A 26,473-nucleotide genomic window follows, 5' to 3' on the forward strand; every position below is an offset into this window, starting at 1 on the left:
CTAAGTAAGCCCAAATCCCTCAGCCTTTCCTCCTCGTAGGTCATGTGCCCCAGCCTCCTAATCATTTTGGTTGTCTCCGCTGGACCCTCACCAATGTGTTCACATCCTTTCTGTAGTGGGTGGCCCAGAACTGGACACAATACTCCAGATGTGGCCTCACCAGTGCCAATAAAAGGGAATAATCACTTCTCTAGATTTACTGGAAATGCTCCACCTAATGTACACCAATATGCCATTATCCTTCTTGGCTACAAAGGCACATTGTTGACTCATATCCAGCTTCTCATCCACTGTGGCAGAAAAGGAGCTGGGGATTAAACTGCTACTCAGTCAGTTGGCCCCCAGCCTGTAATGCTTGAGATTCTTCTGTCCCAAGTGCAGGACTCTGCACTTGTCCTACCGCATCAGATTTCTTTTGGCCCAATCCTCTAATTTGTCTAGGTCACGCTGGACCCTATCCCTGCCCTCCAATGTATCTACCTCTCCCCCTAGCTTAGTGTCATCCACAAATTTGCTGAGGGTGCAATCCATACCCTTGTACAGGTCATTAATAAAGATGTTGAACAAAACCAGCCCTAGAACCAATCCTTGGGACACTTCACTTGAAACCAACCACCAACCAGACATTGAGCTATTGATCAATAGTCGTTGGGCCTGACAATCAAGTAAACTGTCTATCCTCTTTACAGTCCATTTATCCAATCCATACATCCTTAACTTGCTGGCAAGAATATTGTGGGAGACCAAATCAAAAGTTTTGCTAAAGTCAAGGTATATCACATGCACTGACTTTCCCATATCCACAGAACCAGTTACCTCATCATAAAAGCTAATCAGATTAGGCCTATGTCTGTTGAGTTACACATTTAGTTATTGCTAGAAACAATTCCAGGCATTATTTCTATTCTGTTGTGGAGTACAGAGTGACGTGTCACCAAAGTAGGTAATTATTCCAAAACTATTACTTGTTGTAATTTGAAGAATGCACCATCTATGTAATTTCTGGCAGTTTAGTTCACTGAACATATCCTTTAATTTCCCTCAAAAGTGGCATTGATGTTGAATTCTGGTTAATGTTTGGAAGTACAGATGTTTTATTAATTATGGCTGAGAAATAAAATGGACAACTACATGTTTTGACAAGCTTTTATTGTGAAATATTGGATTTAGAAAAAGGTACAAAATGTCAGTCAGATGTGTGTCAATACAGTATTTCAATAGTCTATACATGTGGATAGCTGAATAGCTTCACTGCAGAATGCACATACTATCTAAGAAGGGGACTGCAATATTCACTTAAAATACATAAATAACTTGAGCCAAAATGGCAATCATGTGTCAATGCTAACAGACAACTGAAAATAAGCTAAAAAGCACATTACAGTACATCATATCACCTTGCAGATCAACATTTAAAGATCAGTTCATTGTGTCAATACTTGACAGCTCCAGGATAGCATTCATCAGGACTGGGATTCAATTTGCTAGTTTACATTTTTAAAGTTCAAAGTTAGGTTACAGAATAAAGAGATCAAATATTTAATTAGAACTAAATACTGTGAAGCCCCTAAATGTTTTTAGTACTGGGATCTATAAAGCTCAAGTATTTATCAATAGTGAACTTCAATATCTCCTTTAAAAAAAAAAAAAGACAACTTTTATTGCAGCTCCAGTAGGTTTGAATAAGAATCACTTAATGGGATGATTTATCAATTAGATGTGCATGGTTCTCTGAATCTGTTTTTAAAAATCACACGCACTACATGCTGGTGGCCAGTAAGGTGGAGGAAAAAAACCCACAGTATCAAAATATTTTGAAATAATGAAAGTCAGAAAAATTATTTCTATTTAAAAAAAAACCCTCTCAATACACTAACATCCCAATAGGATAGCAGCAGCATTTTGTATCCTAGCTGTATTAGTAAGTTTAAACAAGTTTTTAAAATCTTACAAATTGATTTTCATGTAAAAAAAATGGAATCTTCACTGTATGAAATAAACAGGCTTGATTTTTCCAAATTATAATTATTCATTAGACTTAGTCTTATCTAAACTACTGAAGTTATTCACAGTTCAGTAGCACCTGGATAGACAGATAGCTAGAGGACTAGTCCTCCAAACAGCAAGATCTAACAGACAATAAGCTAACTGAAGTGCAAGCAGTTCCCAAGTTACTAAATCAACATCCACATCTGAACTAGAGCTACCAGCTGACAGAAAACTATTCCAAGTTATGCTGGTTTGGAACTGGCTTTCCTCAACAGTATACCTCCAGTTATGCAAAATTGTTTCATCTTACTAAGACACTTGTACTAATATCCATTAGGAGCAGAGCTAAAACTAAACTTAACTGAATGTAAAAGCAGAAGATTCCATTTGAGGGATTTAACAATCAGCTTTCATTGGACATCATATCCATTCCCTTTATTAACATACTAACCAGTTTTGCCTACTGTTTTCTCAATGTGTATTTTCACTAAACTAAGTACGTGTCAATCTAGTTAATTTTTAAAAACCGATCATAAGTTGCAACTAAGTACATTTAAAACCAAGACAAACTGAATATTCAAGTTTTAAAAAGTCGTGAGTATTAACTATACTGCTAATTCAAGATATAACATTGGGAATACAATGCTTGCTATGAAATTAAAAAAAGTTAGCACTGGACTAGAGGAAAAAATACATAAAACATTATAGTCTAGTGTGGCAAAACATACAAATTGTTTATTTGGGAATTGTTTGGCATAATAAGCACTAACCAGACCCAACAAACCCCACAAATGCAATCTAATAAGGTTAAAAGTCAATACACATTGTCCATCAACTAGCCAGTTCTCAATTCTGCTTCAAGCACTGCACTAGCAACTTTGATCTTTGTTTTTGATTCTTCTGTACACACATTTATATACACAAACATTTATCAAACATAATTTTAAAACATTATGTACAAAATACCAACATTCCTATAAATAAACAGTTGGAGAAAGGCACTTGCAAGAAAAAAATCTACAGTAATCTTACAAAAACCACAATTTGCCTCTGATACTGTACAATAGATAATCTTTCAATAAATTCCTATCACAAGAATGTAAAACACTAGTTACGCACTTGTTATCACTAAGAATAAACTTACAATTATATTTACACATGTATACATCTTTTGAGTTTAAGAGCACCATGATTTCCATCCTAAATGTACTATATTTTAATATAAAGCAGAAGAACAGTTGCCAGAACCCAGTGTCCATATTCTTACTCCAAAAGTGTTGTACTTGAGGATTTATAAACTTGAAACTGAACTTTTGGCCAAAGTTAGCATTGTTTAAGGGACTGAGTTGCTACTTTGAACTCTGGAGAAAGTACACCTATTTTGTTATTGCATGATGTGTTTTAAAGAGAGCATTGCGGTATTATCCCTCTGCAATTGGTTTAATACTATTGCTGGCAAAAAAGTTCCCAATATAAAAAAAAATAATAATAAAATTTCTTCAAGCCAGTTGAAGTACTTTATCTGAACAGTTTAACTAAAAAGCTGCATATTAGTTATAAAAATGTGTAGGAAACATGCCGAGTAATCTTGTGCGCAAAAATATTTTGCCACTACACAGGATTTTAAGGGCTTCACAGAATTACTCAAATGTACATTGAGTAGTAATCCTCATGTAAGTAGCCAATTCCTCATGGAGATGTTAGTATACTTCCACTTTTATCAAACTTTTTACCCTTTGACAATGCTGCAACCTGTTTGAGTAGTTCTCGGTTTTTGGCCTGTAATATAGATAAAGAAAAAAAATTGTATAAGCACTTCCTGCTGTTTAAACATAAAACATGTTTGAAAATCCTAATAGTTGCTCTTAATTACAGTATAATATCCATCAGTGACACACAAGTAAGAAAACAAACTTCTTGAATAGGAGGGAACATTTATGCAACAATGCCATGCTCAACTGTCTTGCTGAAGTTATAAAGCAACCTTGTCTCAAAAGTTTCATTCCTGAGAAAAAACCAATATAAGGGCAAAAGTTTTCTAGCAGTGCAGGTATTTAAACTGCACATCTTTCACTAGTTTTATAAAGGAAGATATAAAGCCCAATCCCTCACATGGATTTGCAAAACCAATGTATCTACTTCAAGATATTGATTCAGGTATTCCTGTTGGTCAAACAGTTGTACTTTAAATGTTGGTTACATCTTTGAATAGACTCTTGGACTGCAATAAATGTGTGCAGTTGTGCTGGGTCATTATATCACATCAAATAGGGTATGTCTACACTACCACCCTAGTTTGAACTAGGGTGGTAATGTAGGCAACCAGAGTTGCAAATGAAGCCCAGGATTTGAATTTCCCAGGCTTCATTTGCATCTCACAGGGCACCGCCATTTTTAAATGTCTGCTAGTGGGGACTCCGTGCCGCGCGCCTACATGCGGCACAGACTAGGAAGCCTAGTCCAAACTACCTAGTTCGTGCCACGTATAGCCGCGCAGCACGGAGTCCGCACTAGCGGACATTTAAAAATGGCGGCGCCCAGCGAGATGCAAATGAAGCCCGGGAAATTCCAATCCCGGGCTTCATTTGCAGCTCCGGTTGCCTACATTAACCACCCTAGTTCGAACTAGGGTGGTAGTGTAGACATACCCCTAGGTATACAGATTATGCCTCCCTTAACCAGGACTCCCTGGTCCCGCAACATCCGTGGTCCAGCATGGACCACTGATGTTCCTGGAGCATAGCCAAGAGCTGTAAGGGACACCAGTGACTCAGCTGGGAGCCCAGTGTGTGCACTGGGAGAAGGACAGATGGCATGGTGGTGAGTTCTGGCCCCAGAGGGGCTCCCAGGCCCCAGTGGCTGGGGAGCTTTAGCCTGCCCATGTCCATGGACCTCCGGCCCAGGCAACGGAGCTCTGGCCCCATCCCTCTGTCCCATTCCCAGACGCAGAGTCAGGCAGCCGCAGAGCTCTGCCCCGGCTGTGGTACTCTGGCCCAAGTAGCGGGGCCAGCAAGACCCCTTGGGAGCTGAAGCGGTAGTGGGGGCAGGCTGGTGCCCTAGCTCAGTGGCAGCACGGCCACAAGGGGAAGGAGCTTCCCTGGTCTGGCACATCCCCTTGTTCAGGACGATAAGGTCCCAAGAGTGCCAGACCAGCAAGGTCCAACCTGTGCTAGTGTTTCTTAAAGCATGAGGCATGCTCCTTGTAAAGGGGGGCAGGAGAAACAACTGGGTGCATGTGTTCCTCAATTGTTCAAAAGAGTATCTAGTGGTTATTAGGGATGTTAAACAACATTTATTTTAGTAACTGTGTAGACACAAATAAGTTTACTGGTTACACAATTACTGAAATACTCCTCGGGGCGGGGCTGGCAGCCAGTGCTCTCCTGGGTCCCCTCCCAGGGAGTCTCCTGCTGCCTCTCTATCAGAGGCAACAACATGAGGTGGCGGGCAGAGCCAGTCCGCAAGGGGAGCTGGTTTAAAACAAGTCAGCTCAGTGAAGCTGGTGCTCCTGGAGAGAGCTGGTGTTCTTCCTGGAACACTGGCTCCCACCTCTCTGGGAGGTAGGGGTGTGTGTGTGGGGGGGGGGGGGGGGACGGCTTTGAGGAGTCAGCCCCCAACATGTACTGGCTCCTGCCTGCCCCCCTCACCCTCCATACTGCTGCCTCTATTAGAGGCAGCAATGTGGGAATGGGGGCAGGTGGCACTGCAGGGTCCCGTGCTCATGGGGAGAGGGCTTTTAAGCCAGCTTCCCCCAGCACCGTTTCCCACCTGCCTCTTGCACTGCTGCCTCTGTGGAAACCAGCAGGGAAAGGCAGTTCCACGGGAACCAGCACACATGGGAAGCTGGCTTAAAAGCTGGTTCCCGCCTCTTCCCTCACTTTGCTGCCTCTGATACAGAGGCAGCAAGGGAGAGGATGAGTGTAGTCATTTGGATTAACCGATAATCCCAGGTTTATCGGTTAACCATTTAAACAACTATACATTAACGTTCCAAGTGTTTGTGTTTGAAAAGAAAACTGAGGATAATGCAGGTATAACTCAAGGAGAGACAATGAGGCTACGTCTACACTGGCAGCTTCTTGCGCAAGAACAGCTGTTCTTCCGCAAAAACTTGCCGGCAGTCTACACTGCATGAGCGTTTTTCCAGAAGTAAATTTACAGTACTGCGTTGTAAAACAGGGCTTCTTCCAAAAGAGTTATTCCTCTCTCCACGATGAATAAGCCCTCTTGCGCAAGAGCTCTTCCAAAAGAGGCCAGTGTAGACAGGCTACATGAATTTCTTGCGCAAGAAGCCCCTATGGTTAAAATGGCCATCAGAGCTTCCTTGTGCAAGAGAGTGTCTACACTGCCATGGATGCTCTTGCGCAAAAGCACATGGCAGTGTAGATGCTCTCTTCTGGAAGAGTTTTTGCACAAGAACTCTTCCGCAAAAGAGTTCTTGCGCAAGAAACTGCCAGTGTAGACGTAGCCAGAGAGGCCCAACTGTGCAAAGTGCCTGAAACAGCTCAGAAGGGATCTGATTCATCCATTCCAATGACTGCTAACTCTCATTCAAGGATAATAAGCCACAATGGTTATATTTAAACTATTTCATTTGGCAAAGTAAATATACAAATTATTGTGACATCCAGTCTATTAAAACTAATTCAATATTTACCTGCAGTTGCTCCACTGTTTCCTTGTGAGCTTTTTCCATACTGTTCATTTTCGTCCTTAAATTAGACTCCTGGTACTGAAAGTCTGCCTTCAACTCTGTCAACTAAAAAAAGCAATTTCTGTGAGGGTATTTTGGAATGCTATCTCCTATGTGTCTTTTTACCAACTCTTAGATCCACTTAGGAATCGGACAGGGAAGGCTAGTTCCTCAAAGTATTTTTAGACATTGGATCATACTGATTTACAATACTCAGCTTTATTTTCAGCCATGAGACTTGTCTGACAGGCTTTAGCTAGGTCACTGGCACAGTGACAATGGGACAAGGCTGGTTTGGGCAACAAATCTGAAGTACTGCCCAAAATTGATGTCAGTAAAAGAGGTTTTAGAACATAATGGTAAGTTAAACAGTTGTGTGTCACCAGGATCAGGTGGCATTCATGCAAGAGTCCTGGAGGAACTGAAGTATGAAGCTGTAGAACTACAAACTTTTGTACAGAACTTCTTACTGAAATTAGCCTCTCCCCCAAATGACAGAAAGGATGCTACTATAAACACTGATTTTTAAAAAGAGCTCCAGAGGAGATCTTGGCAATTACAGATCAGTGAGTCTAACTTCAATACCAGACAACTGGCAGAACTATAGTAAAGGACAGAACAATCAAACATAGACAAACAGAATTTGTTGGGGAAAGAGTCAACGTGGTTATTGCAAAGGGAAATCACGCCTCACCAATCTATAAGAATTACATGAAGGAGTAAACAAGCATGTCAATAAGGGTGATCCTGTTGACACATTGTATCCAGATTTCCAGGAAGCCTTTGACAAGATCAGTCACCAAAGAGTCTCAAGGAAACTAAACAGCCATGAGATAAGAAGAAAGGTCCTTTTATGGATCAGTAAGTGGTTGAAAGACAAGAAACGTGATAGGAATAAATGGTTACTTTAATGGAGAGATGAAAAGTAGGGTTCCCCAAAATCTGCACAGGGACCCATGCTGCTCAAGGTATTCATTAACGATCTGGTAAAAAGGGTAAACAGTGAAGCGGCAAAGTTAGCAGATAATACAAAATTACTGAAGTGCAAAGTAGGGATGTGAAAGTGTAACTGTTTACACAGCTAACCAACGAGCCTGGGCTCAACTTGTAACGTGCATGGTACATGCAGAACTCCCTCCCCTCCGTGCCCTCCCACTGCTGCCTCGGTATCATGCACTGGCTCCTATGGAGCCTCCCCTTCTCCTTCTCTCCCTCCCCATTCTGTTGCCTCTGATACATATTTTCAGCGGCTACACAACTACATAATTAAACATATTTTAACATCCCTAGTCCAATGCAGACTGAGACATTAAGAGGAATTTATCAAAACTGGCTGACTGAATTAATATTTAATCCTTCCATAAGTGCAGGGGACTGGACTAGATAACCTCTCGAGGTCCCTTCCAGGCCAATGATTTTATGATAACTGGGCAACAAAACAGCAAACAACATTTGACACTGATTCACACAAAGTAATTCAAACTTGAAAAAATAATCTTAACTAGACAGACAATGATTGGTGACCACCCAAGATAGACCTCGGAGTGACTGAGTTTCTCTCTCTGAAAACCTCTGTTAAATGCACAGCAGCAGCAGCCACAAAGATTAACATAGGTTAGGAATTGTTAAGAAAGAGACAAATAAAATATAATGCCACTGTATAAATCTACGATATGCCCACTAGGGATGTTACATTGCGAGTAACTGACTAATCGAATAGTCGATGCATTTTGCACTGACTATTCAGTTAGTTGATAGGGCGCCTTTGAGTGAAAGCACTGCATAGAGCCCGGGGTCTACTGGGGACTCCCCAGCTGGCCCCGGGCTCCATGCAGCACTGCCGCTTTGAAATGCAGTGGGGAGCCCGGTGTCAGGCTCCCATCTCTTTTGACTCTTCTGTACCCACAACTCAAATCTTTGTCAACTCTTTAGTTATCCCATCTCAAAAAAGTACAGTGCAAAGTTGACAAAGATGACCAATGGCAAGGCATGGCTTCCATTCAAGGACAAAATAAAATGATTAAGAATGTTCAGTTTACAAAAGAGATGGCTAACTTTATACAAATCAAGAATGGTTTGGAAAAGTGAACAGAAAAGTGTTATTTACTTTCTCACACAATAAAAACCAAGAGTCACCCCCATGAAATTAAAAGGCAGCAGCTTTAACTCAAGTGGAAATACTTTTTTTAATACAGTGCACAAGTAACATAGATCCATCCAGCAGCTATTAGCTAAGATGGTCAGAGCACAATCCCCTGCTCAGGATGCCTATCAACCTGACTTCCCAAAAGATGGTCCCGAAGATGGCTGAAACACTGCATAATAGCCCTGAAGCCCACTACAGGCCATTGTTGGAAACAAGATACTGGCCAAGATGGACTATTAATATAATGCTGCAATTTACATGGCAAATATTTTATTGTATGCCTCTGTAAATTATTCTGAAGAATAAGACTATTATATCTAATTCCTAAACTGAGTGTAAATTCCAGATCTATAATTGCCACTGCAAATGCTACAACAATAGAATTAAGTCACATGTAATGTTAAGATAGGAAAGTTACTTATCGTATTTCTCCTCTAAAGACTAGCCTACAGGTTTCTTGCCCCTGGGTCTCAGATACCAAGCATCAAACAGGGTGAAATAAAATGTCCTAGAGGCACATTTATCCCCAAAAAACAGTAGGCAGAAGTATGAACCTGCAGTGCTACCCTTACAGCATTTTCCTCTGTCATGCCAGCTATGTAGTATTTTCAGAAGCTTTTGTAAATTTCCTTGTGAAAGCCCAGACACTTACAGGCAAGCAGACCTACAAATACACATTCCCAAGGCAGCAGATCTTGGTATCTTGTCACTCGCAAGTAAAAACCCCTTCTTTTGGAAGCTACCTTATTCCTCATAGAAAGAGGAATATAGGGATGACCAAAAGATCATGTTTGCTCTTCCACTAAAAGAAGTGGAAGAACAAATGCATCCCTGGATTCAGAAGTTTTTCTGGGATATCTCTGGAATCCTGAAAAATTCCTGCAGTCTAGCCGTAACCTCGTTGGGTTGAGACAGGATGTGTAGGCTCCGGGGTGGGAATGAGGGATTTGGGTGTGGGAACGGGTGAGAGGTACAAGCTCTGGGAGGAAATCTGGATGCAGGAGAAGGTGGATAAGGGGACGCTGGCTCGGGGAGGGAGCGCCAGGCCGGGCAGTGTTGGGGTCAGATATAGGGTTAGAGTATTAAGCAAGCCACAGACTTCTGGATGTGAGGGTTCAGGAATTTGGGTTGGGGTATGTGAGGGGCTCAGGGCAGGGGGTTCCAGCGTATGACAGGCTCAGATGTAGGATGTGGGGGAAAGGGGAGTGCAGGAGTGTTATAATGCTGTGGCCAGATGGGGGCTTGGCCCCAATTTGGGGGTTTGTTGGCCAGGCTTCATTTTTAAATAAAATACTATGTCAAACAAAAAGTTTCTGCATTGTCTTTATTTCTGAGAACGACAGGGAACCTGTTTTGAGTCAGGGGTCATTGACAAGAAAAGTCAGTTGGGGCCACACAAGTGAGATGCAAAAAACCCCTCTTCCAACCTCTCGCCCCCCAACTTTACTAATGTGGCCCCAACTGTGTTGGTGGGAACAGGGGACATAGTACTGCGGAAGGGTGCTAGTGGGGACAGAGTTCTGTGGCTGGGGGCAGGGGAGAGGGAACAGGATGCTGGGAGGGGAGAGGACAGGTTTCTGCAGCTGGGGACAGGGTGCCAGTGGGGACAGAGTTCTGTGGCTGGGGAGAGGGAACTGGGGGCTGGGGAGTGGGGGATGGTTGCCAATGGAGACAGAGTCCCCTGCATCTGCCTCCTCCCAGGATTCTCCCCACCCCGGGTAGCCGGCACGTGCCTCCTCCAGGCCCGACTCCCCCGCAGCGCAGGGAAACCCCACGCGCGCCTGCCCTGAGGCGGAAACACCCCCCCCAGCTGCGGCACAGGGAAACCCCGCGCATGCCTGCCCCGGGGCTGAAACCCGCCCCTCCCCCCGGGGCGCAGGGAAACCCTGGGCGTGCATGCCCTGGGGTGGAAACACCCCCCGCGCAGGGAAACTCTGCACGCGCCTGCCCCGGAGCCGACTCATCCCTCCTGTGCCGGTGCAGGGAAGTTGCCATGCTCCTCCTCCGGGGCCGATGCTCCCCCCCGCAGCACGCCCGGCAGAGCAACAAGCGCACTTCCAGAACCCCCGGAAGTGGCGCTAAGCTGCAGGACTTCCCTCTACCCCCAGGAAGCCGGTACTACCTCCATTTTCGCTGGAGGTAGGTAGTGGGGCGAACGCCTCGCGATCAACTGGTTGAGGCCTGTAGGTGACCATGGGATTACATGGTTTCTTCTGCAGTAGTTAATATGCTGTTGGGCCAGGAAGGCCTGGCAGTTTCTGCTGTGAAGGAGAACAGTTTGGTATCTTCTCTAACCATGGCTATCTTGACCACCAAACTTTTCAGTGGGATGGGAGACATTGCTGGTTATGTCCTGGGCAGTATGTATTTCTCAGAAATGTTTGAAGCAAACAAAATGGTATGATCTGATGCACCTTTGCCAAGTGGTCCAAAACAGCGTACAAGAGCATGGCCATGCTACTGGATGGAGGCTCTTGGTCCAAGTATGGACTAATTGTGCTTCTTGTAAAGTCCTGAACTAATGCTAATAGAGATCTCACCACCTTTATGTAATAGAGAATGTCAAATCCTTAGAGAACATGTCTTGTTACTCCTAAAATCTGTTGTGATTCAGGAGGAAGCCATTGCATCCCTGAGCACCATCATGCTTCTAAGATACACCTTGAAGCACTATCTGAAAAGGCATCAACAATGGCTATACCAAGACCTTTAGCACAGGACCTATGGGGTCTGTTTGCTGGAATTAAAGACTAGTACTCTGCATTGAAGGAGCCAATCCTGGGGTACAGATATCAAATTCAGGCTGATCTTGATGAAGGATTAGCGAGGGCCTTACACTGCATGAAATCACCAAGTGAGACATGGCTAGGCTGCTTAACACACAGAAGGGCTCCTTAAGCCAACACTAAGAGAAGACTCTTACACTGTAAAGCTGCCTGAAGTCTTTGGAAATGAAGTTGGACAGCAGGTGGCTCTCAGTGTCTTCTGCTAATTGTTTGTTTGAAAGAAAATACTAGTCTGATGCATCAAGTCAGAACTATAAACATGGAACACTGAGACCTTGATTTGTGGTAGAGTACTTGGATTTAGATAGGATGAAACAATCCTTGGGGAACTAGTTTGCTAGGATAGTCTTACAGGGAAACAAGGTCTGCAGAGAGATGTGTACTGCACGCCTGGAGTCCAGGTGGTCAGAGGCTAATTTAGGCTTGCATTTCATTATTTTTTCCTTCAGAACTAATCAAGCTGGCCATCTGCTATTTTAAGGGAGTTTCTGGAGAGTGCCTTAAAGAGGGCTGAAAGAAATCTCTCTCAGTGTTTGGGTGCACAGGGCAAATCTCTGAAGGTCCTGCATATTAGTGACGTTAAATATTGGTTAATTGAACAGTTGAGTAATCTCATTAATTCTTATTGGTTAGTCAACTATTTTATAGTCCCCAGGGAAGGGCCAGCAGCCAGTGCATTCCAAGGAGTCCCCTGTCCCACTGTGGCTCTGCATTTAAAGCATATCAGGAGCTGGGCTGGCAGGCAGCTCGGCACAGTTCCGGCTCTTGACGGGTCTGGGAGCTCTGACCTCTCCTACACGGGCTGCTGCCACCGAGCGGCTGCCTCTATATCAGTGCGGGGTGCCAGGCAGGAGCTGGTCCAAGAGGGGAGCCAGTTTAAAAACAAAACAAAACAAAAAAAACTCCCCTCACGGACTGGCTTATTGTCGCCCCATGTGCTGCCTCTGATATAGAGGCAGCAGCACGGGGTGGCAAGAGCCCCTGTCCAGGAGGGATCTGAGCTCCCAAACCCACCCAGCTCCTAATATACTTTAAATGCAGTTAAAGAGTTCGTGAAGTGAATCGAAGGGGGGGAGGAAGGCAGAGGGGACATATTAGCAATAATGTTAATAAAATGGGACCAGCTAGATTAAGTACTGCATTTGCTTTCAGCGAAGCACTTATTTAATTCAAATTGTATTGTGGGGAGGAACTATACACAAAGAACAATGACTCCAGAATATAAAAAAAGTTAGCTCAAGCAACAAAATTCAGCTTAGTATTTTGCTTGTAAAAAAGGCACAAATGAACATTACTATGTGCCCACTCTAGACTAATAGGAGTACAAGCTTCCTCACACTGCGCTTTGTGTGTTTCACTTAGATCGAATTTTAAGATTTAGAAAGTAGTTTATTTCCATACTGGTAGAAGGTAGTTTATTTTAAAAAGGGATCTAGAGGCAACCCTGGCAATTACAGACCGGTAAGTCTAACTTCAGTACCAGGCAAATTAGTCAAAACAACAGTAAAGAATAAAATTGTGAGGCATGTAGAAGAACATAATTTGTTGGACAATAGTCAACATAGTTTCTGTAAAGGGAAATCATGTCTTACTACTCTATTAGAGTTCTTTGAAGGGGTTAACAAAAATGCAGACAAGGGGTATCCAGTAGATATAGTATTCTTAGATTTTCAGAAAGCCTTTGACAAGGTCCCTCACCAAAGGTTCTTGTGTAAATTACATTGCCATGGGATAAGAGGGAAGGTCCTTTCTTGGACTGAGAACTGGTTAAAAGACAGGAAACAAAGGGTAGGAATAAATGGTAAATTTTCAGAATGGAGAGGGGTAACTAGTGGTGTCCCCCAAAGGTCAGTCCTGGGACCAATCCTTTTCAACTTATTCATAAATGATCTGGAGAAAAGGGTAAGCAGTGAGGTAGTAAAGTTTGCGGATGATACCAAACTGTTTAGAATAGTCAAGACAGAAGTAGACTGTGAGAGACTCCAAGAAGATCTCACCAAACTGAGTGATTGGGTAACAAAATGGCAAATGAAATTTAACGTGGATAAGTGTAAAGTAATGCACATCGGGAAAAATAACCCCAACTATACGTACAGTATCATGGGGGCTAATCTGGCTATGACAAATCAGGAAAGAGATCTTGGAGTTATCGTGGATAGTTCTCTGAAAACTTCCACAGTGTGCAGCAGCGGTCAAAAAGGCAAATAGGATGCTAGGAGTTATTAAGAAAGGGACAGAAAATAAGACACAGAATATCTTATTGCCCTTGTATAAAACTATGGTACGCCCACATCTTGAATACTATGTACAGATGTGGTCTCCTCACCACAAAAAAAAGAGATTTTGGCCTTGGAAAGGGTTCAGAAAAGGGCAACTAAAATGATTAGGGGTTTGGAACGGGTCCCATATGAGGAGAGGTTAAAGCGACTGGGACTTTTCAGTTTAGAAAAGAGGAGACTGAGGGGGGATATGATAGAGGTCTATAAAATCATGAGTGGTGTGGAGAGGGCAGATAAAGAAAAGTTATTTATTAGTTCCCAGAATAGAAAAACTAGAGGATACCAAATGAAATTAATGGGTAGCAGGTTTAGAACTAATAAAAGAAAGTTCTTCTTCACATAGCGTGTAGTCAACCTGTGGAACTCCTTGCCAGAGGAGGCTGTGAAGGCTAGGACTATAACAGAGTTTAAAGAGAAGCTAGATAATTTCATAGAGGTTAGATCCATAAAAGGCTATTAGCCAGGGGATAGAATTGGTGTCCCTGGCCTCTGTTTGTCAGAGGCTGGAGAGGAATGGTAGGAGACAAATCGCTGATCATTGTCTTCAGTCCACCCTCTCCGGGGCACCTGGTGCTGGCCACTGTCGGCAGACAGGCTACTGGGCTAGATAGACCTTTGGTCTGACCCAGTATGGCCGTTCTTATGTTATGTTCTTATGCTTTTAAAGGGGAGTTGCATATATATTTCACATTAGGTGTCATATTCAGGGAGAGTTGCCTTACAAAACTTGGGATGTATTTTAGCTGTAAACGTTTGTCCTTTTAAAAAGTTAAGTAGCAATCTGGTAAATCTCTATTTTCAAAATCAATTTTTATATTAGTTTTAACATTCACACAACTACAAGATTGACAGCTCCTTGAGCCTACAAGATAAAAATGTAATGAAGTCTTATCAAGCAGTTGTAGCTTTTACCTTTTTATCTTTTTCTAAGATAGTCTGATCTCTTTGCTGCAAAAGTCGTTTGAGAGACATCACTTCTTCTTTCAATTGACTTATGAGGACGAAGTTGTCAGTTCCCCCACTGTCTGTTGACTGATTTATAGAGCTACTAAAATTTAAAAAAAAACAAACAAGCAACTGTTACTTGTAGCATCAGCAGAACAACACATTTTCAAAGTTCAATTACTTAATTAACAATTCCACAAACATCCTTAAGGACTAATGCAAAAAAAGTATGTACCTGACAGAAATGGATGCAACTGGCAAATTACCTTACTAATGGCACACAATACATACACCTGCAGAAATATAATTGAGTATTAGCTTTGAGGGGGTCAAATACTTCTTATGTGAAGCAGCCTCTTTTTACATTTATTCCAACTGTTGATCAGAGACAGAATAAGTTGTTCAGTCTCACACATTTAGGTCGAAACACATTTTCTAGATACTATACTGGTTTAAAGCACCAGATTCAAATCTGTGTCCTTCTGAAAAAGTCTCTGATGCCAGAGAATAATCTTTGTTTGATAACTGCAAGCCTTAGGCTCTACTTTTCCTTCCCTTTCCCAAAGAAACTAAAAAATAGGGATAGTGCCAACTTTCTATGGATAAAAAATATTCACCTGACAGCACTCTGCCATAAATCTTAAAAAAGATACTAGGATGAAAAGTAATTTTTCACCTTTCTAATCTGCCAAGCAAAAACAGCAACCAATGGTCTACGTGGTTCAACTATCTCAGCTGTAAAATAAACTTTACCTATCTCCATTGGATGGCTTGGATTCCAGCTTGGGTTTTTTCTTTGGAGTTTCATTCTGAATAGCTGCAGAAGATTTATGGCTGAAATCAAACATACATTATAAATCAAAAGTAGTAAAAGGGTCTCATACTGCAGAATTGAGCAACCTATTATTTATATACTAGCCAATTAGCTCGTCATAAGACAGGATTTTCAGGTCTCTCCTCCACGTCGGTCTTCTCTCCTGAGCCGCCAGTCTCTCGCTCCGTGTTTCTCTCTCTCTCCTCCTCCTGGGCTATGTCTAGACTGCAAGCCTCTTTCGAAAGAGAGCGTCTAGACTGCACGCGGAACTTTCGAAAAAGCAAGCCGCTTTTTCGAAAGAAAGCAGCAAGTGAGTTTGGATGCTCTCTTTCTAAAAAGCCCTGTTTGCTTTCAAGAACGCCTTTTTTCGAAAGAGCACTTTCGAAAAAAGGCGTTCTTCCTCGTGCAATGAGGTTTACCGCCGTCGAAAGAAAAGCCGCGTTCTTTCGATTTAATTTCGAAAGAACGCGGCTGCGGTCTAGACGCAGGTGAAGTTTTTTCGAAAAAAGGCTACTTTTTTCGAAAAACCCCGAGTCTGGACACAGCCCTACTGCCTCTCCCCCCCCCCCCACCTCAGTTCTCCTCTGCCTCCTGCCCCTTTCTCTGTCTCTCTCTTTCTCTTCTCCTCCCCTTCCTTCCTCTCACTCTGGGGACTGCAGAGTCCAAACAGTCGCTTGTGCCACTTGCTCCCCCACGGCGGCCCAACTGAGCAGTGCAGAAGTCAACCAAGCGCCACGGCGGGAGGTGAAGAACATGACTGAGGCAACAGCACCGCCCAGAGGGAACAGCCACCATTTCAGCGTTACAGAGTCACAGACATCGGGCTACTATATATATGATTATTCTTCATCTGAGAATAATTTTGTCTTGAACAGTCAGAGATGTAAGTATGAAAATAAAACACAAGATTCATTTACTTTAAACACACACACACACACACACACACACACACACACACACACACACACACACACACACACACAAATGAGCAGTGTCATTACCTCTGTTTCCACAGTCCCTGATCTTGTTCTGGACTCAGATTGCTGATTCTGAAATACATGTAAATACATACACATTCAGCAACAGGTGAACTTCCATTACCGGTAACTGAAAAATAATCCATTTCTAAGCTTTGTGCAGCAGACAATACTTAGCTTCTCTATCAGAAGGGGAGACCTTGTCAAGAGCTCAGTTTATAAATCCGTAGTTAGATGGCTAATTAGAGCAAGATGCCTAGTAAGCACATTTGGGATTACTCTTTATCAAGACCAGACTCCTCTGAAAACAGTCTTTAATTAATGCATGCTGTCATAAGGCACAAGGGGAATAGTTCTGGTTGACAATTCAGCTTTGGTTTTAGTATTTCCCTACTTCTGCACACTTTATTAATACCTTTCAATACAATGTTTTTAAAGTATAAGTTGTATCTTCATTCATTTTCAAAGTAAGCTGACCAGAGAGCACAAGTGAAATGGTTATGTTCAACATAATGCAACTTAGACTGTATTAGATGAACATCAATTAATTTGTTACAGACTTTAAACTTCCATGTGCACTGCTCTAGAAACAATACTAATACAAATCGGATAGGGCACATGATGGGAAGCCACAGAGGTGGTTTACCCAAGACGATGCCTGTCCCAAATGATGCATGCATACACACTGAAGCTCTCTTCTTTTAAGAAATAGGGAAGTCTTTATTTGGTATTTGCCATGCTCTAGTGAAATAAGATTTGACCAGTTATATCTTGGGTAAGTCAAAATGGATTTTCACCACTGTAAGGTACCTCTTCTCTAATATTATCTTCTTCCAACTGAAGAACATAATAGGAAAATTGCAATTTATTTCCCCCTTCTTTGTCTTTATTTTCAAGAGCAGTTGAATCAAGTTTCCCTCAAGCTTTTTTTTTTTGGTAAGTCATCTTTGGTTTGATTAGATCTGAAAAAGTTTCAGCTTGGAAGAAGGCATTAAAAATGTCTCACTCAGCTGAAAAGTGAAGTTAACAGTGAAAACGTTTAGAGTGGCCATAACTATATGAGTCTATGCACTCTAGCTATAAGTTTTCAATTTTCAATCTGAAAATACAAAATAAATTATAAAGCGATTCTCAAGTAAAAAAATATTTAAAGCTTACAGATGTTACCTATATGATTCTTAGACCAGTATCCTTTTATTGTATGGTAAAATAAACACTAAATCCCTAGAAGCAGCTACTGACAAAGACTAACAAGTATTTACAAGTGACAAAAGAAGCTGGCACACTGTGTAAGCCACAGACAGTCACACATTATTAGAGTAGCTTGTTAAAAAGTAAGGATTAAGATGACAATAGCATTTCATGACATTACAATCACTCATTGTTAAGGTCTGAGGTCTTTCTCTGCAAGCACCATGAGCTTAGAACAAAAGCAGCCATGAGCTAAAAAGCAGAAAAATCACATCCTCACATTCCATCTAAAATTAGGCATATAAATTCCATTTAACTGGTTATTCGCTTAACCAGGATCCCATAGGTGTGGAGATGCTCCAGCCTACTTCGGCTAGAATGCCCTCAGCTCGTGGCATAGCAGGCCCAACCTGGCCACCGATTAACAGTAAGCATCACCTGATAAGGGTGATGCTTACTAGTTAACCAGTTACATCCCCATCTAAAATACTTTAAAACAATGAAATATCTGGTTGATTAGATGGAGATGCTGCACTAATAGTATCCATCAGATGAAGCAATAGAGTTTAAGATGTTTAAAGAAAACATTGCTGGACAGTATTCTGTCTGGCAAGGAATCACTTAACAGCTGTAATTGTGAAATCTATACGATTTCTTTGTTTTACCTTTATGGTCCTAATTTCTCTATTGTTTTATCTACATAGTTTCTGGTTCTTTATTTCTGAATGCTGCCTAATTTTGCAAAATTTAAATCAACTAAGGTATAGAATATGATTGGTTAAAAAATTGTTTTGCAATATGTTATGAGTGGCCAAAACTATTTTAATGAACTTCAGTTTAAAATGACTGGCTAATGCAATGTTTCCCAATTTTATTTGGCCATGGAACCCTTTTTAGCTTTTCAGAATTTCAAGGAACTCCTGGGGTTGTCAAGCAAAAGAGGGGAATCCACCAATGTATGACAATCACATTCCTTCCCCAAAACCCCAACCCTTTGAGGCCCCATCCTCTCTGTTCCCCTCCTCTCCATCACTTGCTATCCCCAGCCCTTATACACTCTCACTGGGTTGAGACAGGTGGTGTGGGCTCTGGGGTGGGAATGAGGGATTTGGTTGTGGAAAGGGGTGAGAAGTGCAAGCTCTGGGAGGGAATTTGGATGCAGGAGAAGGGGATGCTGGCTCAGGGAGGGGGCTCCAGGCTGGGGAGTGTTGGGCTCAGGTGGAAGGTTGGGGTGCTGAGCAAGTCACAGGCTTGTGGATGTGAGGGTGCAGGAGTTTGGGTTGGATATGTGAGGGGCTCAGGGCAAGGAGGCTGCAAGTGTGATGGACTCAGGACACAGATTTGTGATGTGTGGATGGTGCAGGAGTGTTGTGGCAGAAGACTGAGGATGTGGGGATGCAGGAGTTTGGGGATGTAAGAGGCTCAGGACAGGGGGTTCCAATGTATGATAGGCTCAGATTTGGGGTCAGGTGGTTCAGGAGTGCTATGATGCTACAGTGAGATGGGGGTTTGGCCCCATTTGGGGGCCATGTTGGCCAGGCTTCATTTTTATATAAAATATTATTACAAACTCAAAAGGTTTTAGCACTGTTTTTATTTATGAGAGGGGCGAGGAACCTGTTTTGAGTCAAAGGTCACTGACCCACAGAAAAGTCAGTTGGGGCCATGCACAAAAAAAACCCTCAAGCCTCACTAATGTGGTCCCAACTGTGCTGGTACGGGCAGGGGACAGGGTGCTAGGGCCGGAGAGAGGGCGCTGCTGGGTGGTAGGATGCTGGCACAGGTGGCGGGGTGCTGGGGCAGGATGCTGGAGCCAGGGTGCTGCTGGGTGCTAGGGTGGATGGCAGGGTGCTGGGGCCAGGGACAGGGTGGTGCTGGGTGGCACGGTGCTGGGACAAGGGACAGGGTCCTGGGATGGGCAGCAAGGTGCTGGGACTGAGGACAGGGTGCTGCTGGGTGCTGGGGACAGTCCTGGTGGGGGCAGGGGACAGGGGCAGCTGGGACCAGTACCTGGCAATCATGCAGCACCTCTGGGTTACGGGAAGTGTGCGACTGCACTTCCCCTCCCCAAACAGTTGGCATGCACACTGCCCGAGCAGCAGGGGCTCTTGCACTCCAGCAACTTACTTCCGCGATGTGGTCTTGTGGGGGAGAGGGCATGGTGAGTCCTGGACAGAGCACACTGCCTGCTGTGACAATGTGTCGGGGTTCCCCCAACACTGCACCCCCGTAGCAGCAAGAAAAGACTCTGCCAGCCAGTAGAATAGAGGGGGTTTATTGCTTCTCCGGGATACAACACAGCATAGACGTGATGTGTCTACAGGAGTCTGGGCCAGGATGCCTCAGACCCCTTGAGATGGGGTCCCTGAATCCCTAGATTCTAGCCCCCTCCTTAGACTGGTTCCTTCATGATTCCAGCCCAAGATTGACCCTTCCCCCGAACCCTCACTTCCCTAGTTCCCTTGCTGCCCCAACTCATCTGATTGGTTGGGTCTTTGTCTACATGACTTAGGCAGCCCATCTGCTGGGCAGTGCTCACAGGCAGAGGCCAGTAGGGGTCATTCACAGCCCACAATCCAAGCACAGCAACCAGCAAGGTAATGACACTACATCACAACATGTGGGTGAGTCAGTGGGAATCACACATCACAGCGCAGGGGGATCATCCCAGGATACAGAGCAGACAGCACCCCCACTATGCCACACCTGTACCGTTGGAGCTGCGCAGACCCAGGTCTCCTGATCTCCCCACCCCACACCGCACAGAAAGGCGGCGGAACTAAGTTGCCAGGTGCCACAGCCCCAGCTGTTCAGGCAGTGTGCCCCGGCTCCTTGGGGGAGGGGTCACATGAAGTCACTCCTGTCCGGCACCCCTGTAGTGTGCCAGCTGGGGGCAACTGTTCCCTCTGCCCCTGCCTCCCAACCCTCTGCGTTGCCAGGGAGGAACAGGAAACAAGTGTGCTGCTTCTTTAAGAAGCTGGCTAGCTGGCTCTCTCTCTTTCAGAGGGGGTGGGGGAGTGCTGGCTCTTCGCGGAACCCCTACTTTTGCTTCGCAGAACCCCAGGGTTCTGCGGAGCACCAATTGAGAAACACTGGGCTAATGTATAGCTAGGGCTCTACTAAATTCATGACCCATTTTGATCACTTTCAGTTAGGATTTTAAAAATATTAAATTCATGATTGCAGCTATTTACATATGAAATTTCAGAGTGTTGTAGTTGGGTCCTGACCAAAAAAGGAGAGAGGCTGGTGACTCATCCATTAGGCCAGAGACCCAGCCCACCTCCTTACCTTCAGCTGATGCCAGCACCAGCCCTGGGGATGCTAGTGGTGGATGGATGCCCAGCTGCTCCCAGGCCAGAAGTGGGCATGTGAATAGGCCCTGAATCCACAATCCCTGGCTCTGAAGGCTGATGCCCTATCCAACAGCTTAACAGTTACAAGACTTATCAAGTTCCATCAAGTTTGAGTACTTACTTGTGATGGCTGCTGCTGTGACGGTGATGATGATGATGGTGATGATGTTTTGAATGATGCTGGTCTTTCTCAGCAAGAGATGAGGATGATGAATTAGAATGTGAAGATCCTAAACTCTTCCTCTGTTCCTTTGTTTTCTGCAGTACTCTCTTGTAGGACAATGTGCAAAGCCAACACAACAACTTCCCATCAACCTTTTGGAAAAAAAATTACAGAAAGTGGTCAATTGTACTTAGTGCTATGAGAAAGACACCTCTAACTTACAAGAGGAAAAACTATTACTTTATCTTAGTTGGCTTGGTTAGAATTGTTTTGATTAAACTTCTTCAACCAACAACCAAATACGTCTGGGACTCCAGAATATGGATTTCATTCTTTAATGTACACAAAGAAGTTAAAAGCATACATAGTAATAGCCCATTTTTGTGCTGCATATAATAAAACCTATACACTGTGGGGTGTGGCAATGAGGGCCAGTAGTTATCTTCATTGGTATCATTGACTGTTGAAGGTAACTGGAGAAGATGATGCACTATACTCAGTTAAGTTTGACTTTCCAGCAGTGTATCATCTCTTTCTCTCGAATATTTTAGCTGTCTTGTAAAAGTGGTTATAGAGAGGAAAATCCCTACTCCTAAGTAATCGGAAAAAATGTCAGATACATTTAAGGATATTTGTAGTATGGAAGATTAGGCCGAGCAGGGAAACAGACTACTTAGCTGCTATGGCCAGATTCTTTTTTTTACAAACCAAAAAATAATGAATTTATTCCAGTATAAGTCAGAAGAGAAGCATCCAATCTTCATGACTCAAAAATGAAATACAAAATGTTATGTCAGATCTTTAAGCAAGAAATTCCCTTTATACAACATTGCTACTTGTGGAATTAACTGCTGGTTTGTTTTTTTAAGAGGAAAATATTTCAAGTTGTATTTTTGTTTTGTTTTCAGACCCAGCCTTTACAATATCACCACAAAAAAAGCTTACCTTCCTTCTTCCCTCCTCTTTGCGATCAAAAGCACATTGCTGCTTGCACTGTTCACATGTCTGAGGTGGTCCGTATTTCTTTTCTGAATTTGTGCAACGTTGGCATTTTGTGCCAATAAATGCTGCAATAATATTACAGTACTGACAAGGCTTGGGCTGAAAAATAGAACTAGAAATTAGTACATTTAAAAATGCTTAAATTAGCACTACAATTTTTTAAAAATAATGCTTCTAATGTTTAGAACTTGACTTAAATATCAAAGAGTCCTACTGTTCTTACCTTTAATGATGGCCTCTTATTTTGTTTTAATGTGATGCTAGCTCAACTGAGACAAAAATAAAGTGTTTTGGCCAGAAACTTGCATACAAATTCTGTGAAAGAAGTGCACAAATTTTCTGAATGCTGCCTTCTCCAATTTACCAGGTCAGACATTTTTCTATCATTGAGAAATATACTTAAATCTAAAAAAGGATAAATTAGATCATTTGCTCTTCTCTGAAGATTTCGGAGAACAATGAAAACCCGTCAAATACCCAAGGGAACTGAGCTCTGCAAGCACAGGCTTCAGGTATAATGCCTGCTCCTGCAATCCTATAGGGAGTAAAACAAACCTTCAGCTAACTTAAGGACAGTTAATTAAGTTTAACCATTATTATAAAATGAAGCCAATAAAAACATGCAATTAGAAAATCAAAGTAATCTGTTTCTTAAAGAAAATTTCCTTCTAGTTCATGGATAACCTTACTTTGCTCTGAGATTATTCAAAAAAGGAAACTAAGTGTGGCCCTAAGTATTGGTGCATCTGTATTATGCTTGAGAACAAATATGACAATCCTTTAGAACGTCCTAAAGAGATCCTAGTTTATGCAGTTTAAGTTCACAAAGAGCTGAGTAGATTATATGACAGTCATTTTTACACTGAACTAGTCCAATAAATTGAATCTCAGGTACAAATGTGTTACTCTAAGGGCCTAGTTTACAAGATGTAAATGCTTCTGTTTACAAGAGAAACTGCTGTGTGGTATTAACAGTGCCTGCTCCAAAAGCATACAGTGCAATTTATCATAAATACCAGTGATGACTGCGGACCCAATTACACACAAAACTTTTCTAACAGAGCACCAAGTTACGAGTGAAGATGAGGCTATGTAAAACATCCCTACAGTAATATTAACCAGGTCGCATTACACAGGTACGCTTAACATAGTGGAGTCAACATTCCTTTAAGAACCTTAATTTTTTTAAATTATTTTAATAAGGGAACCTTCATGTTGCAGTGACAGATTTTCTCATTTACTCACAAATTTAAAAAATAACAAGCCTCTCAAATAGCTAGCAACATATCTTGTCAAGTAAGCATTTATAAAAATAAGCAGGGATTTTACCCTGTACACATAACATACAGACTTAAGTTTGTACTACATGTGCAGATGGAAGAAGTTTTAGTGATTCGTAACTATCAAATCTGGCTGTGAATTACTCTGAATGGTTTCAAAATTAACCATTTTTTAAATTTTGTGAAAACTATGCCAATATTTATAAGTGGGGGATTCAGCTGAGGGCTTTTTTCATCAGTTTTTCAGACGATTTTTTTTTAGGTCAAAGAAGCACAGATGATTAATTTTTCAGGTAGCTGTGTGTGTATAAAAAGAGCATCACTGTCACTAGTAAAGTTTGTAAAATATTGACAATCTTAATGAGCTTATAATACCAAGATATGTGCTGCTCTTTGAAACATCTATTGCATTTGGTGAAATTTTATGTATTTTTGACAAAGAACTGCCAACTCACCGTTCCAAACTGCTTCACGTTTTGGGCACATTTCTTGCATATTGTGTTAGTTTTGCTAAAGAGAAGATTTTGCAAAGTTGAATTTAACAATAAGCACAAATTTTCAAATTCTTTCCCATATGCAATTACCACAAATTATACATCTAAATATAAACTACACACAATGGCTACTTAAAGCAAAAACAAAATATGTACCTTGGCTTCTTGGCTACGTCTAGACTGGCATGATATTCCACAAATGCTTTTAACGGAAAACTTTTCCGCAAAAGTGTCCGTGCCAATCTAGACGCGCTTTTCCGCAAAAAAACCCTGATTGCCATTTTCGTGATCGGGACTTTTTTGCACAAAGCAAATCTGAGCTGTCTACACTGGCCCTTTTGAGCAAAAGTTTTGCGCAAAAGGACTTTTGCCCGAACGGGAGCAGCATTGTATTTCCGCAAGAAGCACTGATTTCTTACAGTAGGAAGTCAGTGTTCTTGCGGAAATTCAAGCGGCCAGTGTAGACAGCTGGCAAGTTTTTCCACAAAAGCCAGTCTAGACACAGCCCTTGTGTATTTATATATTACATTTGGGGCACTACTAAAAGCAAGTTATTGTGGCTGTGTTTAACGCCAACTCATGCAATCCATTTAAAAAAGGCAAATATTTGCATTATTGCAATACATGATTTGAGACACACCTCCTATTGGCAAATATTGATAATCCAAAGCGATTTTTATTAATCTGGGATTTTAGCTACAGACATGCAGGAAGTATTTGGTGTTAATTTAATAGTCCTTCCTGAAGGTTGAAATAATTTCAGAATGCATACATACCTCTCTTGCTGGAATTCTGATCGGCAGTAAGTACATTTTACAATAGGATGGGCAATTCGACATTCCTGAAAGAAAAATGTCAGTAACTATTTACCAAAGCAATCAGCCATGAAGTTACAAGTTGGTCTCATCTGACTTCTTCATATAGGTTCCACATATTGTTATTTTATACATCCGGTCTGAAAAACATTCATTTCCCTCCCACAACTTGCTCTTGGCCACTCCATCTAGTTCTGCAGCAAAGGTCCTAACATGGGATTTAACAATAAAGAACAAAAGCTATCTTTTCACAGGCAGCAGAAAGCTATCTTTTCTCAGAAAGAGTAAGGAGAAACAGAAAATGGGTTCTGAAGTATTTTACAAGGAGGACTGTTTAAAACCCACCATGACCATTTTCTTCCAGGTAAAGCAAAGCAGAGGATTTGCATAACTAATACTCAACACTGGTGTGAGGGTGCATATTAAGGGCAAGTCTTTAACCATATCCCAGAAGTGGCCAGCCCCAAACGGCACTGCATCCTGGCTCACTAGGGCTGTGGCTCTGGGCAAGATCCGCGAGCACAGCCAGATGGTGGAAGTGCAACTGGTTTTGTAAAGTGGTGTAAGACACGAGTTGGCTCACCCTTTCACCTAGGCAAAAAGGGCCCCTTCGGGCATCACCTGCAAGGGGAGAACTTCCCGCCCCGCACGAGGCGCGGCCTCAGCATTGCAGAGATGGGGGAGGATGTGGTACGGGGGAGCCCCCGCTGCCCAATGACCGCCTCCCCCCACCCTTTCCCCTCAGCTGCTCCCCGCCCCGCGGACCTTGCAGAGCTGCTGGCCCTGGGAGAGCTCCTCGAAGGGGTAGCGCTGGTTGCACTTGGTGCAGGCGTACAGAGCCGGGGCCGCCGTGGGCGCCGCCGCTGCTGCTGCCGCCGCCATCGGCGTCGCCGCCCACAGGGAGCGCGCGAGCTCAGGGGAGGGGAGGGACCGAGGCCAACGTCCCACGCGCGACAATGACCCACGGCCCCGAGCCGCGCCCCACTACACCGCTAGGCCCCGCGCTGAGCCTGGGCCGCGGAGCCGCTTCCTTGTGTCGGCATCGGCGTCACCCCCGCGGCCGGCTCCGCCCTCACGCGCACCAGCCAATCAACGCCGCCCGCCAGGCCTACCTTCAAACCTCGTGACCCAATAGCAAGTCCCGCCGCTCCTGCAGTAGCCAATCACAGCGCTGACTCGCGTCCTGCGGTCGCCATTGATTGGATCTCTTTCGCCCTTCTTCACTTCACAGCTCCGATTGGCCCGTTCTAAGTCTGTTCTGCTTTCTCATTGGCTAAAAGGAAAGGAGCGCATCTGACAAAGACCATCCTCTTCCGCCGCCCGCGATCTGCGCCTGGGCAGGAGATATCTAGTTTCAACAACAAACCTTGACATCACTACTCGTCCTCGATGCGGTTGGTCATAGCAAGCGATTGAGAACGAGGCTACGCCCCTTCCTCCAGCTCTTCGCCTGTTATTGGGCAAACTGTTTTCTTTATAATCTCATTGGACGGTCGACATGTCAGTCAAATGTCGGCTTGTGACGCGCAGACACCGTATCCCA

At 43.2% G+C, this 26,473-nt stretch overlaps 1 protein-coding gene across 2 annotated transcripts; it reads right to left on the reverse strand.

Annotated features, from left to right (window-relative positions):
• Nucleotides 1-1,132: 1,132 nt before the first annotated feature.
• On the reverse strand, nucleotides 1,133-26,006 carry FAM76B (family with sequence similarity 76 member B). Of its 2 annotated transcripts, XM_089775731.1 has the most exons (11): nucleotides 25,696-26,006; nucleotides 24,892-24,956; nucleotides 24,077-24,131; nucleotides 22,285-22,440; nucleotides 21,298-21,491; nucleotides 16,654-16,701; nucleotides 15,592-15,672; nucleotides 15,105-15,131; nucleotides 14,806-14,941; nucleotides 6,647-6,748; nucleotides 1,133-3,768 (listed from the first exon to the last, which is right to left on the reverse strand). In XM_089775731.1, exons 1-11 carry the CDS (start codon nucleotides 25,810-25,812, stop codon nucleotides 3,679-3,681), a joined length of 1,071 nt encoding a protein of 356 aa, XP_089631857.1. In that variant the 5' UTR covers nucleotides 25,813-26,006; the 3' UTR covers nucleotides 1,133-3,678. The 2 variants fall into 2 exon arrangements, with proteins under 2 accessions (XP_089631857.1, XP_089631859.1); XM_089775733.1 differs by lacking the exon at nucleotides 15,105-15,131.
• Nucleotides 26,007-26,473: the final 467 nt, after the last annotated feature.

The sequence above is a fragment of the Pelodiscus sinensis genome, chromosome 1 (assembly GCF_052426305.1).
Source record: "Pelodiscus sinensis isolate ZL-2025 chromosome 1, ASM5242630v1, whole genome shotgun sequence".
In the NCBI taxonomy this organism is placed as follows: Eukaryota; Metazoa; Chordata; order Testudines; family Trionychidae; genus Pelodiscus; species Pelodiscus sinensis.

What these genes read in the sequence shown, in the direction of transcription:
- FAM76B (XM_089775731.1), bottom strand. Translation starts at nt 25,812, where the DNA reads ATGGCGGCGGCAGCAGCAGCGGCGGCGCCCACGGCGGCCCCGGCTCTG. An exon ending in CAGGGACTGTGGAAACAGAG is followed by an intron (nt 15,673 to 16,653) that starts GTAATGACACTG and finishes GTTTGATTTCAG; the next exon opens with CCATAAATCTTCTGCAGCTA. An exon ending in TCTTAGAAAAAGATAAAAAG is followed by an intron (nt 6,749 to 14,805) that starts GTAAAAGCTACA and finishes TGCTTTTTTTAG; the next exon opens with TTGACAGAGTTGAAGGCAGA.